Source organism: Pelecanus crispus, chromosome 10 (assembly GCF_030463565.1).
Source record: "Pelecanus crispus isolate bPelCri1 chromosome 10, bPelCri1.pri, whole genome shotgun sequence".
Taxonomy (NCBI): Eukaryota; Metazoa; Chordata; class Aves; order Pelecaniformes; family Pelecanidae; genus Pelecanus; species Pelecanus crispus.
The window spans coordinates 14,589,446-14,607,183 of record NC_134652.1 but is presented as its reverse complement, the minus strand read 5'-3'; the positions used below and the strand labels follow the sequence as shown (position 1 = coordinate 14,607,183).

Sequence of the window (17,738 nt, the reverse complement as noted above, 5' to 3'; positions counted from 1 at the left end):
CCAGTGAGTCAAGATGGATCATGGCCCCTGGAAGGAAAGCCATACAGGGTGTCTTGATGGGGGGAAGGGAAGAACAGAAAATGGATCATAAATCCAAAATAGGTACTCAATCTACTCACCTAACACTGCCTTCTGGTTCACATTAGGTCCCTTACCGCGCTCTACCCACAGGCCATCGGCCATGTGAGCTCCAGGTATGTCACATCCTGTTCACTCTGGAAGAGATCTGGCTCACAGTCTGCAGCTCTGCTAATTAAAAGGGTCAAAGAAAGCCAAGCTGAGCCTTTCTTACCCATGAGCTGCGGGTACTCCTAGCACAAGTGGTACATGGAGCTCCTCAACTCAGACCTGCAGGCAGGGCCACATTGGACAACCCATTTGATGACCCAAGCTGGGGGAATCCAGCTCCTTCTCCCATGGTCGCAATGGGGGACCAACACAGAAACAAAGATCCTTGCCACTAAACCCATGACATGTGCAGACACTCCTCGACAGTGCGAGCCTTTGTATAACCAGCAGCTTGCAACAAAGAGAAATAAAGCCATGAAGATGCCTGATCACATCTGAGTTGCTCTTGAGCCTAAGCAGTAGGCAGGAGCAGCTAAGACACAAGGAACAGAGCTTGACCCTACCAGTACAAGTTTTTTCTTCAAAGCACGCTGACATTTTACAACAGGTCACTTGTGACAAGCACACTCACATTCTCCTGGGAGCAGTGCTGAAGCCCAACACAGCAGGACTCAATCCCTTATAATTCAGCAATGCCAGTGCCTCGAAGAGGTTAGCAACCGTATCCATGCAGCAGAGAGATTCCTACAAGAGCGATCTCGAGACATTCAGAGATGCCATTAGGAAACAATTACCCTGGGGAGGAACTGGGACAGTATGCAGGCATCTCAGGTGACTAAAATCAGCAATGCACCTCACTCTAACTGGAAAGAGACAGGGGATCCACTTGTAAAGCAAGAACATTTTACCTTCCCTCCATGCTGTACAAAGCTGACAAACACACAAAGCCCAACTGAAACAGGAATAGAGTAGTGCTGGAAGAGGAAATCTGTACTGATGTATCCACCCCTTCCCTCGGGATAACACAGGCACACTTAGAGACCTCAGAAGTGACCTCACGCATATAAATGTCTCATGAGATAATGCACATCACTAACTACTCAGTCCTCTGCGGAAGAGCAAGTGGTCAGGGAGCAGGGTGGGGGATCCCATTCATTTGGCTTCTTAACAGTTGTTTGCCATCACCTGGGTCCTGCAAAGCTGTGAACAGGTGAAGGTGCTAACTCCCCATCACCTCTCTGAGAGCGGGATTAAGCACATCTGGTAGGCAGAGGCTCCCTGCAGGGCTTCTAAATGAGTCAGACATTTGGGTAAAAGGTAAGCTATCTGCCTAAAGATAACCTGGAAACAGAGAGAGGGGAGAGAAGGATGTCTTGTTTATGCTCCTCAACAGATGGTTACAGGAGGCAAGCATCAACAGTGGGTCTTTTTAAAAAGAGAATGCATTTCTGGTTTGGGATCATTTCATGTTTATTTCAGACAATCACAATTTCAGACTAAAAGCCAGAGAAGCTGCCCCATAAACAGATCAAGCTTCAACAACTGAGAGACTTTCAGACTGTTTAAAACTTAGCAGGGGCCGGAAAAGGGATTTGGATTTTGTTACCAGCTTTTTCTCTTCAGAATGATTAACTGACACCTTCAACCATTAACTGCAACATCCTAATCCACCCAGCTTCACCACAGCATTGCTCAGCCAGTGTATGACCCCTGTTGCACCAAGGGTCTTTCCAACAAACCCAGACTTGACCTTCCTGACATTGTTCTTGTTAAAAGAAAAGGGAAGGGGGAAAGCAAGGAGATTTAACATTTTTGAAGTATTATCAAGTGCAAATCAATTTTTAAAAGACCATCAGTATGGAGAAAGAATAGGAAATTAATTTCGAAAGTCAAAACCTGTAAGAGCAGCAGTAGCTTAAATTAGGGATATACCATACAAGAGGCATGTGGTTATTGATCCAACCTGTTTATCCTTTCACATGCTGCCATCCAGGGCCCCCAGCCAACTGGGTGGTGTTGTGCTACCCATTTGCTGACAGGGATGCAGCGGGAGGCACTGCAGATCCCTTCCCCAACAGCGATTTCCGAGGCAGGGAGAGAGCTGGCTGCGTTTGTATCAAATAGCACTGGATGCAAGATTTTAATTTCTTCCCATGTGCAGAGCCCTACAAATCTTCCCGTGAGGTATTAATCTCTTCAGAAGTTTCACACACCGGGATCACAGCAGAGGACATGCAAAGCTGCCTTCTTTCTTTTACTTTCTTGAGTCAAGGCCACAAAAGCTATGCTCGTATCACGAAAGACATCTGTTCCAGGGAATGATTCCTGGCATCTAGGCCAAGCAGTGCAGGGACTTATGTGCTACTCACATTTAGCCCCTCTCCACATGCCCACAATGCCTAAGACTCGCCTTCATCTCTCCAGGCTCCACCGTGGCCCTGAAAGGTCACAATTAAAAGGAAAGGGAGTCACATTAAAATACCTGCAATACCTATGTCACCATCCACCAGAGAAACACATCATTAATCTGATGCCAAGGTACGTGTCGCCATGGCCTTAAGGCATGGCATGAAGGCGTTTATGGATTTTGGAGGTAGAAAGGCTTTTTTGATATTACAGAGCCACATAAGACGGAGAGCACGAAGCTTTGCACTCTCTAAGCTATCCACAGGCAATGGAGAGAACTAAATCCCAAGTCACATTTATATTCATTTCAGAAGAAAACAGTTGTTTCATGTTAAAAAAAGAACACAGAACCAAATGAACAGTGATCAATGGATCAGACCCAGGCAATTAAATTCTTTGACAGTGCGGGTTCACCCTCAGTGAGTTACTCCAGCCAAAGCCAAATGAAAGGCTGCAGCACGTGCATCTGCAGCAAACTCCAATCTAGGAAAGGAAGAAGAGTCAAAGACTTTTGGACTTGTGGGCTAATTCACTCATCTAAAAGAAAGAGATTCACAAGGACATAGATGACTATTGTTTTTAACTGAATTATTCCAATGCTTGCTTGTGAACCAAGACCCTATGGTGCTGAATACTGTACAGCCAGAGATTGAGAGTAAGCGGGACAAAAAGCAGACACACTAGTCACCCGACAAACCATTTAGTTTGTGATTTTTTGCCCAAGAACTGGACACACAGGGACGTGGAACTGTTGTGCAGAAGACAATATTAGAAAAGGTGTACGGTGAGAAGGGTGAAGGGGAAGAAACAGATTTGCCACTAGAAGCATTAAAGAGAGCTTCTCAGAACAGTTTATTAAAATGTTATGTTATTAAACATAACTGTTTATTAAAATGCAATGACAGTGATCATCAAGGAAACACAGATGTGTTTCTGCAGGAAAACACGGGAAATATTTTCTTTCAAAACTGTAAATACAGGATTTAAATCCTTGTCTTCTGGTTATTTTCCAACAAATAAGAAATAAACAACACCAGTTTCTCTCGGTGATCAGGAAGGCGTTGTTACCAGGTCTCTCCTATGTCTTTGTGCCTGGCAGACGGACTTCTCACGCGGAACTGCTGCCACCTCTCAGGTGAGATAACAGCCTGCAGCGGTGTCAGCCACAATTCACAGCAGCAGCTTGCAAAAGCTAAAAGAAGTCTTTCCTGCCTGGAAGCGGTGAATGAGTAATAGACTGAACGCACAGGTCCTGCTGGCAACCTGAGAGGACACAAGACGTAAAATTTCCACTCCTGAGAACTGGGCACAAGATGCTTAATTCCACGGTAGATGAGAGGTTCAGCTTTACATCTACAAATCGGCATCCCTCGGCAACTAGTGCCCTCTAGCCTTAAGCTGGGTTACGGTTTAAGCCTTAGAGGAAAAAGCTCAGCGATATGAAATACTAATACAAAGCTTTATGTCCGATCTTCGGCCTTATCTTTCAGGCAACCCGTTCAAATGCTGACCAGCTCTGAAGAAATCTGGCAGACACGCAATGCCAGGAACTCAGTATACTCAGAGCAATTTCACACCAGACGCAACACCCCCTCAGGCTTTTCCTTACCACAGCTGGATGACTTACCTTCTCTATACAGAAAAAGCCAACCTTCCGTGTATTAAAATACAGGTTGTATTTTGCGGAAAGAGTTAAAGGATTTGGTACAACTAAAACCCAGAAACAGCCAGAGAGGGAAGAAAAGATGTGTTCTCTACTTGTGTGGATGGGCAAAAGCTACTCCACTGTATGCTGCAAACTCCTGCAAGCAAAGACACTTCCACATGACACCCTGCAATACTGGAGTCTGGGCAGGTTGTTAAAAATCCGCCTTGGATGCTGTGCTTTGGCAGTAAGGTGTGAAAGGAGGAGGAAGAAAGAGAGATGAAAGAGATCCCAAACGCCGAGTCTGCCTTGATAGCTGTGCAGACCGGCTCCCCCCTCCAAAAAGGTCTTAATGTAACTTATGGGAGAAAAGGAGTACGGATGCATCCAGCACCTCCGGACCAGTGACCCTATGGCAGGAGAGGCTTGCTCCACTCCCCACCGGGCACTCTGCGGTGCCGTGGCCAGGATGGAGACAAGCCGGGGAGCCGAGAGACCTGTCCCGTCCTGTGCTGGACCCTGCTGAGCAAGAAGGGAAGATCCACCCTCAGGAGGGAAGGAAACTTCGAAATTGTACCGCTACCAAAAAAAAAAAAAAAAAAGGAAAGGCAACAGCCAAGCAGGGGATGAAAAAAGGTGAGGAAAAAGCGCCGCATGTGCACACCGAGCCACCTCTCCGCGGGCCGCCGCTGCCCCCGGCCGCCCGGAGCCCCGCGGGCGCCTCACCTGCGTCCCCGCAGGGGCAAAGGGGGCGGCCGGCAGCCAGGGCTTCCCGGGCCCGGGGCCTCCCCCGGGTCAGGCGGGGCCGGCCCCCGGGGCAGCGCCTCCCGCGCTGCGGGCACCGCTCGGCGCCCGGCCCGGCCCGGCCCGGCCCGGCCCGCACACGTGTGCCGCCCCCCGCATGCGGGCAGCCCGGCCGGCGGCGGAGCGGGGGCTCGGCCGGGCCCCGCCGCCACTCACGTAGTGCTTCGAGGGGTTCCTCCGCTTCTCCACGTCCACCACGTTGGCGTCCAGCACGCTGTAGGACAGCATCTTCGCGCTGCCGCGGCGGCGCCCCGCCGCTCCCTCCCGGCGCTGGCAGCACCCTCCGCCGCGCTGCCCGCCGCGGCGATGCCGGCCGGCGCGGCGGGGGGGGGCGGGAGAATGCCCCGGTGCCGGCTCCGCCCCGCGCCGCGGCAGCCGCTCCCCCCCTCCCGGCAGCGGCGGCCGCCCGGCTCCGCGCCCTGCCCGCTGCCTCCGGCGGCGCGGCCGCTGCGGCGGGAGGGGCGGCGGGAGGGGCAGGGCCCGGCCGGCGGCCCCGCCCCCGGGCGGCCCCGGGGGGCGCCGGCGGGACGGGAGGGGACGGGGCGGGAGGGGACCGGCAGCCGCCGCCCCTGTGCGGCGGGGGGCGCGGCCCGCCCTGAGATGGCGGCCGCCCGCGGCCTCCCGCGCGCTGCCCCCTGACGCCCCGCGGGGCGCTGGCGGAGGCCGCGGCCGGGGCCCCCTCCCCTCCCGGAGCGGCCCCCGACCCCGGCCGGGCCCCCGCCCTCCGCCTCGGCGCGGGGCTGCCGAGACGCCCCGGCCCGGCCGCGGGACACCGCGGGGAAGGGACCGCCCGGGGCGGAGGAAGGGCGGGATGCCTCCGGGGCCCCCGGCGCGGCGGAAAGTGTCCCGAACGCCCGCCCCGAGCGGCCGGGCAAGGTCGTGCGGGAAAGCCGCGGGCGAGCGGCGCCCAGCCCGCAGCCCGGCAGGCCCCAGCTGGGAGCTCCGGGCCGGGCACCGCTCGGGGCCGCGCACGGCGCCCGGGGCCGCCCGAGGATCAGAGCTGGAGGAAGGAAGGGTGCACAGGCTCGGTCCTGTGGGCTGTTAGCGCCATAACCCCATTTCAGCTCTTTGCATAAACATGCATAGAGAAGTGAGCACCGTCTTCCCCAGTCACTCTTCAAGAAGAGTTTGCCCTAGGAAGTTCAGGTTTGTTTCTTTTTTTTTTAATAATGCATCATTACTTTCCATATGATTATTTGAAAGTTCCACCAGAAGCGGGAACTTACATGCGATCTTCCAGCCCTCAGCTCTTTTCATGACATTCGTTAGCTATCCGCCAAATTAACTGAAGTCGCTAAGATCTCTCCTTCTTCTGAAGCCTCTTCAAGAGCAGCCCATGCAGATTTTCCAGCAAGCTTCCAGAGTGCTGCTGACAGCTCCAGACCTGCAAGCCCAGGAGCGCAGAAAGGTCCCAGCTCCTAGGAAAAAAAGCCTCAGAGAGAGCGAGCGGTCGATCTCAATGTGATTTCATCATACATGCTATAGGCACAGTTTCTGAATCACAACTTTTACAAGGGTTATTAGCCCTGCAACAACAATCATGAGGGAGACAGCAGAGTCACAAAGCCATAGATAGCCGAGCCTGAAGGCTGACATTTGAAAGTGGTTGGTTTCGAACCGTAGGTGGTTTCCACGAGCAGCTTCAAAAAAGAAAGGAAACCAGGAGCAGCACCATCAGCACACAGCTACTGACTGCTGCCAGGTGCCAAGGAAAGAGGCTCTGAGCCAGCCTTCTCCTCCCTCCTCGGCTACTACACAGAGTTTACCAAAACTAGTGAACTGACATAAAATGCTAAAATCCCGGCATCCCACCCTAGGATGTGCGCAGGCATACAGGAGACCAGCTTTTGGTAATGGGGTGGGGGACAGAGGGGAAAAGCTGATGTGCCCACCTCTGTTGTAGCTTTTCAGGCTTCTCTTTTCTCCTTCAGAGCACCCTCTTCCCTCCTCTTCTTTGAGGGACTTCCTACCTCAAATCCTCAATGCATGACACAAGGCAGCAGAGCAATTATTTACATTAGAAACCTTTACTGTTTAGACTGGCCAAGAAGTCCCTGGTGTGCAGAGCAAACAAAGAAAATTCTTCCTTGAAAACGTAAATATTCAAATAACCCATTGATAAAAATATGCCTGGTGTGGCCAGACTTTTGGGTCTTGGATGCCTCTTTCTTGTGAGCCACTACCGATCTATACCACACATTCCCTCCCCTTCTCCTATCACCCTGTCAAAAAAAAAAAAAAAAGGAGGACCCCCCCCCCCCCGTTAAAAACACTCAGGGTTTGTTTTAAATCAGCTTTCAAAACATGTCATTGTGAGGGAAAGAGACAAAATACATCATTCTCCAAACACTCTGCCCCATCCTTCCTGACATTCTTGCCACCTGGCATGTTCTTACTGGTGCTCTTCTCATCTGCTCGTGTCAGGAAGGAGCTGCTATTTTCAGTCCAACCTGAGAGCGGCGCTTTGGAGTTTGTGCTCCCTTGGTGTCTACCCTGTACTTTCACAACCTCTTGCCCACTGTTCACCTTTCCTCTACTCAAGACACCTTGATTCTCCACCGCTCCAGACAACCTTCTCCAGCTGCGAAGCCGGCCCAGCCCTTGGACAGATCTGGCTCCCCTCCTCTTCCATCGTCTGCATCCCTCCATCTACATAGGAAAAATGCACGTTGCTAGGGGCATGGATTGTTCTTTTAAAATATGTACAACACCCAGTCTAGTGGGAGTCCAATCCCAGACTATTGCAAGACTGGCAGAAAATAACTGAAACCCCTTATTATGCTGCAGGCTTGGGAAAATCTGCTCCTCTCTTAGGCAGCAGCTGGGAAATTGCGGCTGACGGCGCTTCCCAGCCTCGTGCTGGAGAGCCAGGCTCCGGCTGCTGCGACTGAACAAGAGACAGACTGAGTCTGCAGCGAAGAGCACAGCAGGCTTGGTGGATGACCGACCCCAAGTGCGGAAGAGCCTGTACCTGACTAGGACCACGAACACACAGACCGAGGCACTGCTAATTTGTAGGAAAATAACTAACTCCAGGGATTTTAATCCTAAAGCTCCTAGTATTTATAGTTTTTTTTCTTAAAGTCTCCATTACTGAAGTCTTATCACTACATGGGAACATCACTGCTATTATTAACAATTTTAATACATATATTAATGTCAACAGCTGATTTAATAATTCACCTTTACGGACTCATGTTTCCAATAAAATTCACCTGAGGAACACCCTGGGAAATTCAGACTTCTGAAGACTGAGATAAACCAGCTATTTTAAAAGTTTTTTTTCCTCCTCATTTGCTAGGTGGGTATTTGGGCAAAGAAATCTTTTTTCTTTTTTTGACCAGACAGGTAATCCCGTTAGTTTCACAGATGTCATACAGCTACAGCCCGGCAGCCTGGACTCTGCTCCAATTACAGCAAAAGCCGACACGTGACAGAATGCGTGTGCGACGGTCTCAGAGCTGGAGCATGACTTGAGTCTTCATATTTCCAGAGGACTTTGTCATGCCGGCAAGTTTTTTGTCAATAAGCATTTGAGTTGTAAATTGAAAACACTCGGATCATTAAATCAGTGAGAAAACAAAACAAGGGACAGAATTCTCTGTGCTCCAGTAGGGCCATTTCTGATGCCTCTTACTAACTCATTGCATATCACTGTAGGTAAGTAAACCCCCCTGAGTATTAACCATACTATGGCCTAACAACCCTGTCTGTAGTGGCTCAGTTGCTGTTAAAGATTACTTTTGTTTCTTGTTTTTGCTTTTCTGTTTGCCAGGGCTGGGCAGCCAGGTCGAACAGAGTGTTTTCCTGTCCGACTACCTAGAAGAGGCTCATAACGGTGCTCAGTTCCCTGGGGGGAAGCAAAGCGCCCGCCCGTGAGCTCAGCCCCTTGGGGGAAGGAGGGCTTTCGGTGCTCTGCATGACAAATTAGCCACACAACTCATTACTGGCAACTAGAGTTGCATGCATAATCTGCTAGACATGGTACTAGAGATGTGCCCCTTAGGGTCTCTTTGGCTCCGATGTGCAACAGCACAACACAGAGCCTTTGTTACACTCCCATCTCAGCTTCTGTACTTACAAAACCTCAGCTTCTTAAAAGGGCTGCTTTCCATGCAGTCCTTCCACTTCAGGGTTTCAACACACACGTCTTTTGACAGGAGCGACAAGAAGAGTAGAGCCTGTCTGGCATTCAAATTTCAAACTCTGAAACACGAAGCAACGCGTGATCCTTTTTTCCTATTTTTTAAAAGCCAATTGCATTTCATCTTCTTGGGAGATTACTGCTCTTCAAATGAAATTCACTCCAGAGATAAATAGGCCCAGCTAATGTGGTAGAAAGGAGACGAAGAAACCAGCTGCAGTCCTGGCAGAGCAGCCCCCGGAGCACAGTAGCGTGCCCCTTCCCCTCCCGGCCTCCTCACCGGAGAGCATTGCTTTATCAGCCCCTGTGTGCAATCTAGTATAATGGAAAAACCAAAATAATCATTCCCCCTGCTAGCAGTATACATGCTTTCCCAACGGCATAACAGCTTTTACTCATATTATGAAAGAGCTACTTCACCCTCGACTTAAATTATAGATTATCCTTTTCTTGAAGCAGCTGTCTTACAATTTAACCTTTTCATGACTAACGTTATTTTTCAGTCCTCTCTTGTGTGAGTTGTGGATGAAGGATTTCCAACCGCAGTATGTGTGCTGCACGCTCCCTTTAGGGTAGTAGCAGCAAATTGCAGACTGGTTTTCATCCACGTACACCTTGTACTCTTCCATTGTTACGAAAGCTTTGTAGAGATCTGTTGACACGACTTAAAAAATAAAATAAAGCAAGCCCAACCACACTTTTCTTTATGTATTATATACATGTCAGGCTTACATTTGAGACAGCTGAGATTTACCAAACTGATGACAGGTTTGGATTGGGATTCCCCAGGTTTCTTCCTGGATGCTATCCCTGACTTCACTCGCTCTTGCTGTTCTCAAAACAACAAATTTTGAGACTGGCTTCTGCCTCAGCCTCTGCAAAAAACTTGGCAATCCATTACTGAAAATACAAGCTTGTTACAAATAAAGTCAATCTAGGAAGTAGTCATCTTTCTTCACATTTTCTTCCCTCCAAGTCCTCTGTATTAAAAGATTTAAAATTCCCACCAAGCCTTTTTAAAACTTGAATTTCCTTGTTCACTATTTTTACTCATTCAACTCCTCCTGAAACCAAACTAATTTTATTTGGCTGCACATCCCCTAGAGAAAGTAGAATGGTTTATCTGCCAATATCCAAACCAGACCACATTTGACTGATGGACTGTGAATTATAAAAATGTATCAATAAAACCTTATGAAAAGTCAGTCATGGAACTGCAGTTAGACCATAGGTGACAAAAGCACAAGCTTGACTCTAAGGAGAAATGTGTAACATGCAACCTCTACCACTCAGCAGTGAAGTGCATTGATTTTTTTTTTTTTTTAAAGTTACCTTCATACAAAAGCAAAGTGGTTTTCTCAGCAGAGACACTTCTTTAGGAACTCTTTTCGACCTCCTCAGCAGCAACATCATGCCATGGGTAGACACAAATAGTACTTTTTTTTCCCCCATTCCCAGGTTAGACTTTGTAGGGCAGTAGTGGAGATGCTTGGAAAACCAAATGCCCTGTAGGAAGTTATTGCTTGGAAAAGGGCATGAGACCATCCCAAACCAGAAAATGTCTTGTGGAAAATGGAGCTATAGTTTCTCTAGCAGGCCCTGGTGTAGGTATGCTTTTCAGCTTGGAGCAGTGGACACACCATCCACATAATTCCAGGCATTTACTTGAATTCAGGCATGTGTTAAGCTATGGCCATGCAGCACCAGGGATGAAACCCTAAAAAACATTTCACTAACAGGAGTCTCTCTCAGCCACTGGTCTAGTGACTGAGGCACACAGAGCCCACCTGTGAGACAAAGGCAGCTTCTCCTTCAGGACCGTTTCCATCAGTTCGTAACAGCACCTGGGTAATTGACAATTACATTGTCCTGAACATTTTGATCCTCAAAGGCATTTTGGTCCCCAGCTCTTACTTTAGCATCTAACTTTGAGCATCCAAGGCATTGGTCTTTTAGAAAGGACAAAATACCCTGCAGAACAGAGGAACTGGTAAAGGATAGTGTAAGGAAGGCAGAGGAAGAGCATATAAATATTACTGTGCTCTACAGAAATTTGTCCAGCTGTTTATGATAAATGTTGTCTTACTCCATTTTTTCCTGCCCTCATTTCCTCCCCTGCTTTCTAATTGCAGGAAATAAAATAGTACAAGTCCTTGCTTTCATTACATGCAACACCTGCTGCCTGTTCCAAAACAGATGTCTAAAGCATCGTTAGGCAATTATTTCTTTAGCCTTTTTCAGTGGGACTAATTTCAAACATCTTTGTGCTAAATCCTTCTGCCTTAGCTTCCTCTGTATTTCTCATCCTTTCCTACGTTTAGAGTTCCAAAAAAAACTCCTCTCTGTATCAGTTTGCTCCTGTTATGTTTGTCCTGGATCACTGTAGGATCACAAAAGGACAAAGAGAGAGTCTATAGCTACTTTGAACCAGGAATTAAGTCCAAGAGATTTTATTCGGGGGGGGGAAAAGACAAGGTGAGGGAAGAAAACAATGAGAGAGTATTAGTCAGCAGCGGAGGCAGTTGTTTCAGAACACCACCTGGCTTGTTACAGCTCTGGGGGGTTTTGTGGACATTACAGCAAAGAAGTTTTACATGCACGCAAGGACAACTCCTACGCTCTCAATGTGAATTACTTACATTTTGGTAATAGGAGAAAAACCCAACTCCAAGCACCCTTTTCATTTCCCTGCCATCTTTGTACCTGGCCAAGAAAAGCACATCTTAGAATCAGGTAAGCCTGCAGGGCTTGCACAAATCTATTGTTGGGGAAGACATTTGAGGGAACCAATTTCTCCCTCCTATTTCTAAGTATCACTGCAATATTTGGATGAGGTCTCCACTCCTGGGAGGAACCATGAACTTTCCAGGTCAATAACAGACTTGGCACATGCTTCATTTAATCACATTGGCTGTTACACAGTGACATACATTTGCGATTTATCTTACTTTGTTCACAGCAGAGGTTGGACGACTTTCCGGTCTGCTTGTTCATCACAGGCTAAGGTGGCACAGAGCTCCAGTTCTAGCTGCTAGGGAAGGCGTGTTCATTCTTCCAATCAATAACAAAAAGCAAGCTAAAACAAGAGCTGTAGGACATGTTGTGCCAGGTTAATTGGCACCGTTCAGTGGTTCAACACTTGCTGAAAATCGTTTCTTTAGGTTATTTCTTTCACTAGCATATTCCTGGTTATGTTATGCTCAACCTTGTTAATCTGGGCTGGTTTCAACTTGTAAATTACTGTGACTAGATTAGTAGAGCCTCCATTGCACATTTAAAAGCTATTAGTGGGAACTAATAGGGTGGCATCCCTAGCAATCAGTTACTTGACTTTGTAGCCCGATGTAGATGCTATAACTTTACCAGATATTAACAGTTTAATTTGCAGTTTCCCATCATGAATGTCTGCCTCGGGGTGATCTCTACGAGCAAACTGCAGGAAAAACAGTCCAGTCATTTCATAAAAGAGCACTGCAGAACAAGTCCTTCTTGTGGCAGCTGAAGTTACTGAAGTTACCAAAACAGGTTCCTTGGGACTGTCTCATGTGGTTTCTCTAGTGTTGTTATGACTGAGTTTCTTCCTTCCCCTAATGGGGCCACTAATTTGGGCTTCCCTCTTCTATCAGTGCACCCATTTTCTAAAAATGTGCAAGACCATAACAGCTCAGGGCCCTTCACCCCTCTTAACCAGCCAACAGATTACAAAGTCACTGGGGTGGCGGGACAGAAGTTGACAAATGCCCAGACACACAGTACACATCAGACTATAATCACACTTTCTCAGAAAAAACAGGCTAAAAGGAGAGGAGGCACCCTAACTAGTAGACACAAACTAAAAGTCCACATCAACTTTACAGATCATGTCTGCAATGAAATCTGCAAGGACATGAAAGTGGCAGGGAGAGGCAGTTAGCTTTTGTCAGGGGCGTGATGCGTGCTTGCTCAGGTTTGGGCAAGACACAAGTGTTTTATTTTTTAATTCTATTCTTTATACTTGGATACCTGCAAGAAAACCATCACTAGAATCTTTGAGAGTGCTACTGGGTCTTTGGGAGGGTGGGGTGGAAAAAAAAAGCGTTGTTTTCCTTGAAAGTGCAGCTCTTTCCTGCTGCAAACTACACAGGGAAGAAAGCTCAAGAGTGCAGTGGATGATGCCTGCCTCTTCTGGTGCCTAGACAAGGAGCAAAGCACAGCCTGCTGGAATCGGAACAGGCTGTGAACAGTGCCAGGTCAGCTAGGCAAGGGGATTATACTGAAACATTCAATTGCCAGATGCTGGCAACAATATTTGAGTTAGGAAAGAAAAAAGAACAAAGTAGAGAGGAAGGAGGTTTGACCAGGATCTGTGGTGCAGAGATGAACCGTGAGACTGCGAATGAAATGAAATGAAAGGCCTGAGAAATGACAGTTAGAGGAGAGTGGGGAGCAGAAATAGATGAAAGAAATTAGGGGGAAAGCCTCTGTGCCTGACAGGGCATATCGCTGGGAATGAAACCCAAGATCTCCAACTCAGCATTTACCTGCTGCCAACAAACATCCACAAAAATGTTTCTGTAATGCTGGGGCTCCTGGAGGATGGTAACCAATTATTATAACTATTCTGAACTTTTGTTTGCTCACTAGCCTGTAGGCTTGGGGCAGGAGGGCTGGAGACTGTGCTGAAAGATGGCAATTAAAGAACATAGCACCACACTGACAGGAAGTTCCAAAATTCAGGTTGCCCATGGGATCTGAACTTGCTCCCTTCCCTTTTAAAAGTAAGTATAAAGATACAAATCTTTGCTAGGCACATCTTTTCCCCACAGGATCAGCTTACTCCCAAAGTAAATGCAACTGCATATCTTTGACAAGCAGATTTTCAGTACTTTGTCTCATAATTCTCCATGCGGCTCCATGCTTCACTAGCTGCTCATTGATGAATTCTCATTCTGAATAATGAATTAGCAACTCCTTCTATTTATGGTGTTCATCACTGGAATACACAAGTATGGACAGATCCACAAAAATAACAGCTTTCAGTCATGTAGCCAATCTTTAAATTTTTCATTTATTGCTTTGAAAGAAAAGCTTCATTTCCCAGGTAGCTTGTGTAAAATACATACCCTCATGGGTGAAAATTTACAATCCAAAGATGTGAGAACAAGAAGACTCAGAACTCATTTATCTGGATTTCTATTTTTAAGAAGTCATTTAAGAAGTCACAAGACGGAACAGTATTCCAGGAAAAATATTCAGTACAAACAAAAACAGGGGGACCATCATTGCCTCATAGGACCTGGAGAGCAAAAAGATAAGACAGGCAAAACAACATGCATGGAAGGAGAGGCAGAGAAAGATAAAGCTATTAGCAAAGTGGGGCTTGGACTAGAACTAAGTCTCACTCCAGCATCTATCCATTCATCCACTCCCACAGAGTTCTTCTCTAAGAGCTCCCACCAATAGATCTCAAGAGCTTTTAATGACTAACATTAAGAAAAATTGAGACTTATGCCCTACACAGGGCATTGTATTATCCCCTATTTACAAAGAGGGAAACTGAGGCATGAAGCAACCTCATCTCTTCTGTCACCTAAGCAGATGGCAGGGACTGAAGGTAGAGTTGTTCCTTTGTTTTCTCACCAGAAAAGCAATCACCTTACATTTTGCTAGAACAGAATATTAAGATTCTTTAGTAATTTTTGTTCTCAGGCACTGCATTTCTATGGAAACATACCTTTTTAAGGTAACAAAAATTCTCACTGCTTTTAAAAACTCCATTTTACTTACCCTGCCTTTTACTGCCATAACTGTTTCTATGGAAACTGGAACTGGCCATGAAGCAGTCCTACAACATGAATTCTCACTTGTCAGTTTTACATTAAAGTGCCACCTTCAAAGTCCTTTAATAAAGCAGTAATAATTGTGTTGCCTAACAAGTTTTCAAATTAAACAAAACAAGAAAGCGCGCTTTCACTGAATGTTCTGCACAATATTTTGTAGGTGTGGTCTAAGAATTTTAATAGCGTGCATGATATGACTCTCTTGGTTAAGGACATGATCTTTAAACAGAGAGACAGTTTATTAGCAGTAAAAGCCCTAGTGTGTGTACTTACACTTACATAAAGGTGACTTATACCAATATGGGTATGTCTAGACTGCTGTCACAGAAGCATACTGTAGAGATACTGAGAAAATGGGTAAATTGACCTACAGTGAGCTCTGTGCTCCCACAGCTAGTTGGAGTACTTCTGTGCAGGCATATGCATATGGTATTCCCCGTAGCTACAAGAGAGGGAATGCGCTCAACCAGAGTAAGCGTTAGTCTGTGTGGCATAGCTACCATTGAAAAAATAAAGCATGCAAGCTTAAGGCACAACTATTCTGTGCAGTTATTCAGAATCAGATTCTGTGTAACTTAAAAGTCTAGGCTCCTCCATTAGTTTTGCTTTAATCTTTCACTCCTGTAAAAACTGTAGGCTCCCTTGTGTTCATTCATATTTCTTTGAGCTAACTCAAGTGAGAAAAATCCCTCTTTTCTGTTCTTGGGGAGCAATCTCCAACAGAATGTACCCTCAGTCACAGGAGTCCAGCATCGCCAGCAAGGACCAGCTCTAAAACTTCCAAGGACAGGTTCTTTCCATAGTCACTTACCCATCTTTCCCGAGATGAATTCTTCCCACCTCATCTCTGATGCTTTGCAGTTGATCAGTGCTTTTAAATTGCAACAGGGGCAGAATAGAGGGGGAAGACACTTTGTGCCTGCATCAACCTCCAATGCATAGAAGATAGGTGGCCAGGGGTTTTAGGCAGATTTTACACACAGAAACGCATCAAAAACACAGGAAGTGCAGCATCAAAGTTGGAGGCAACAGAACATATTAGATGCTGCATGTATGAGTATCCAAGCTTATTTTAAAGAGACCCTAAAGAGCAATACGATCTCCAGACTATCTTTTCCTCCAAGATTCAGCTGTGCAGCACTCCTTCCAAAACTCATCCAGCCCACACACTTGGCTGACACCCTCAGGAGAACCAGAGTCTTTCTCTCTTCTAACCTAGGAGAGATCACCTTTCCCACTGAGCTAGCAGTGTTCTTTTAACCCTTTCCCAGCAAAATCAGCTTCTGCTAATACAGGACTCTTGAAGAAAATGGCCAAGTCAGTCTCTTAAATTAGATGCCATGCTCTTCCTTATGGTTCAAGACACCATGTACTTTCCTCAAAATATCCTCACATTCATGCCAAGTAGGCGACTTCTCCATAACTAAGCAGTAACACAAGGTTAACTTCTGAAGTAAGTCTGAATTTAGGAATCAATATTCCAAACTACTTCTTCCATAGACAGCCTTTGTTTTTAAGCATCACTTCAATCTGACCAGTAATCAGAGCAGGAATCCGAGAAGCCAATCTCCCTTTTGGCCCCAGACCTTTTTGTAGGCATAAATTAAAGTTGCAGTTCCCCTCAGTACCACTTCACTCAGAATCTGGACTCGTTTCCCTGCTTTCCAGAGACAGGGGGAGGGAGATGTGTGTGCAGGGAAGACGACTGCTACAATTCTTTCTTAATCCTCTTCTCTTTTATTTCTTTCTGTACATGTACATCCTTTCAGCACCTGTTCAGGCCCATATTAAGATCTGACTAGAACATACCCAACTCAAAACAGAGCAGCAACGGTAGGAGTAAGGCAGCCTGCAGGGAAACTGACTATTGAGCCCTGCAGCAAGTAGGGAATTTACAGCAAAAGAATGATTCATACACAGTTTTCCACTATGGACATACACACCATCTCTTTAAGGCCAGAGTTTTCCACAGACCTCTGAATGCAAATGCCAAATACTTTGTCATGCCTTTCTCTTAGCCTATATCTCACTGGGTTTGGTATGAGGCATATAATATAACAACAAACCAGAGACCTGGCACACACAGGGCTACTCACTGGCTTTCCTCATGCATATGGTTTATTTTTCCCTGCTATGTCAATCCTTATAGGGCTTTACCATTACATCTGCCCCCCGGGAGTCTGCTATTTCAACTGTTACAGGGAAGGTGCAGAGGAAAAAGGAAGGTTACATTCAATCCTTTCTACTCTTTTCAAGTTAAAGGTCTCACATCCACACCATTAATTAAACAGATTAATTAAACAGACAAGCCCCTGCAGCAGGAAGCCCTCTCTAAGGATAAATACTGAACAGCTCCAGGCTTTGAACTGTGGCTCATAACAGAGTTCTGATTATTACAAATAAAGTGTCTTGCACAGTAACCTTCTTTAGGCCAATGTTATTTCATCAATGTCTTGTGCTCCTCTGCAAGCACAGATATAGATAGCATTTTTCCTCAAAGATGACAAGGAATAGAAGACACAAAAGGCAACGGGGAGCATGCAGATTACAGTGGGACTTGCTAGCTTCCATATTTTCTTTTCCAGAGCATCTGATTTATGGTTTACCGTTTATGAGGTAGGAAGCAATTTAAAAATGAACAGCAAAACGGTGGCTGATTTTGAGAATTCTGGTCCGAACAGAATCCACAACAACAGGCATCAGTAGCGCACACGGTAGCACAGAGAATGCAGACATGTTTGACAAGCAGTGGGCAAGGTTGCAGGATGGGGAAGGGATACAGGACCCCATTCCTGAATATTACTTTTCAGAGAAAGGTGAGGACTGCTTTAGTAGTGGGAAAGTTGTGCAC

The 17,738-nt window shown here is 46.7% G+C and overlaps 1 protein-coding gene across 2 annotated transcripts in view; it reads right to left on the bottom strand.

Annotated features, from left to right (window-relative positions):
* Positions 1-5,152, bottom strand: part of SH3PXD2A (SH3 and PX domains 2A) — a 261,363-nt gene extending 256,211 nt beyond the window's left edge. For both annotated transcript variants that reach the window (XM_075717611.1, XM_075717612.1), the window contains exon 1: positions 5,081-5,152. In XM_075717611.1, the coding sequence (XP_075573726.1) occupies positions 5,081-5,152 (72 nt within the window). The remainder of the gene's footprint in view (positions 1-5,080) is intronic.
* Between the last annotated feature and the right edge of the window lie 12,586 nt (positions 5,153-17,738).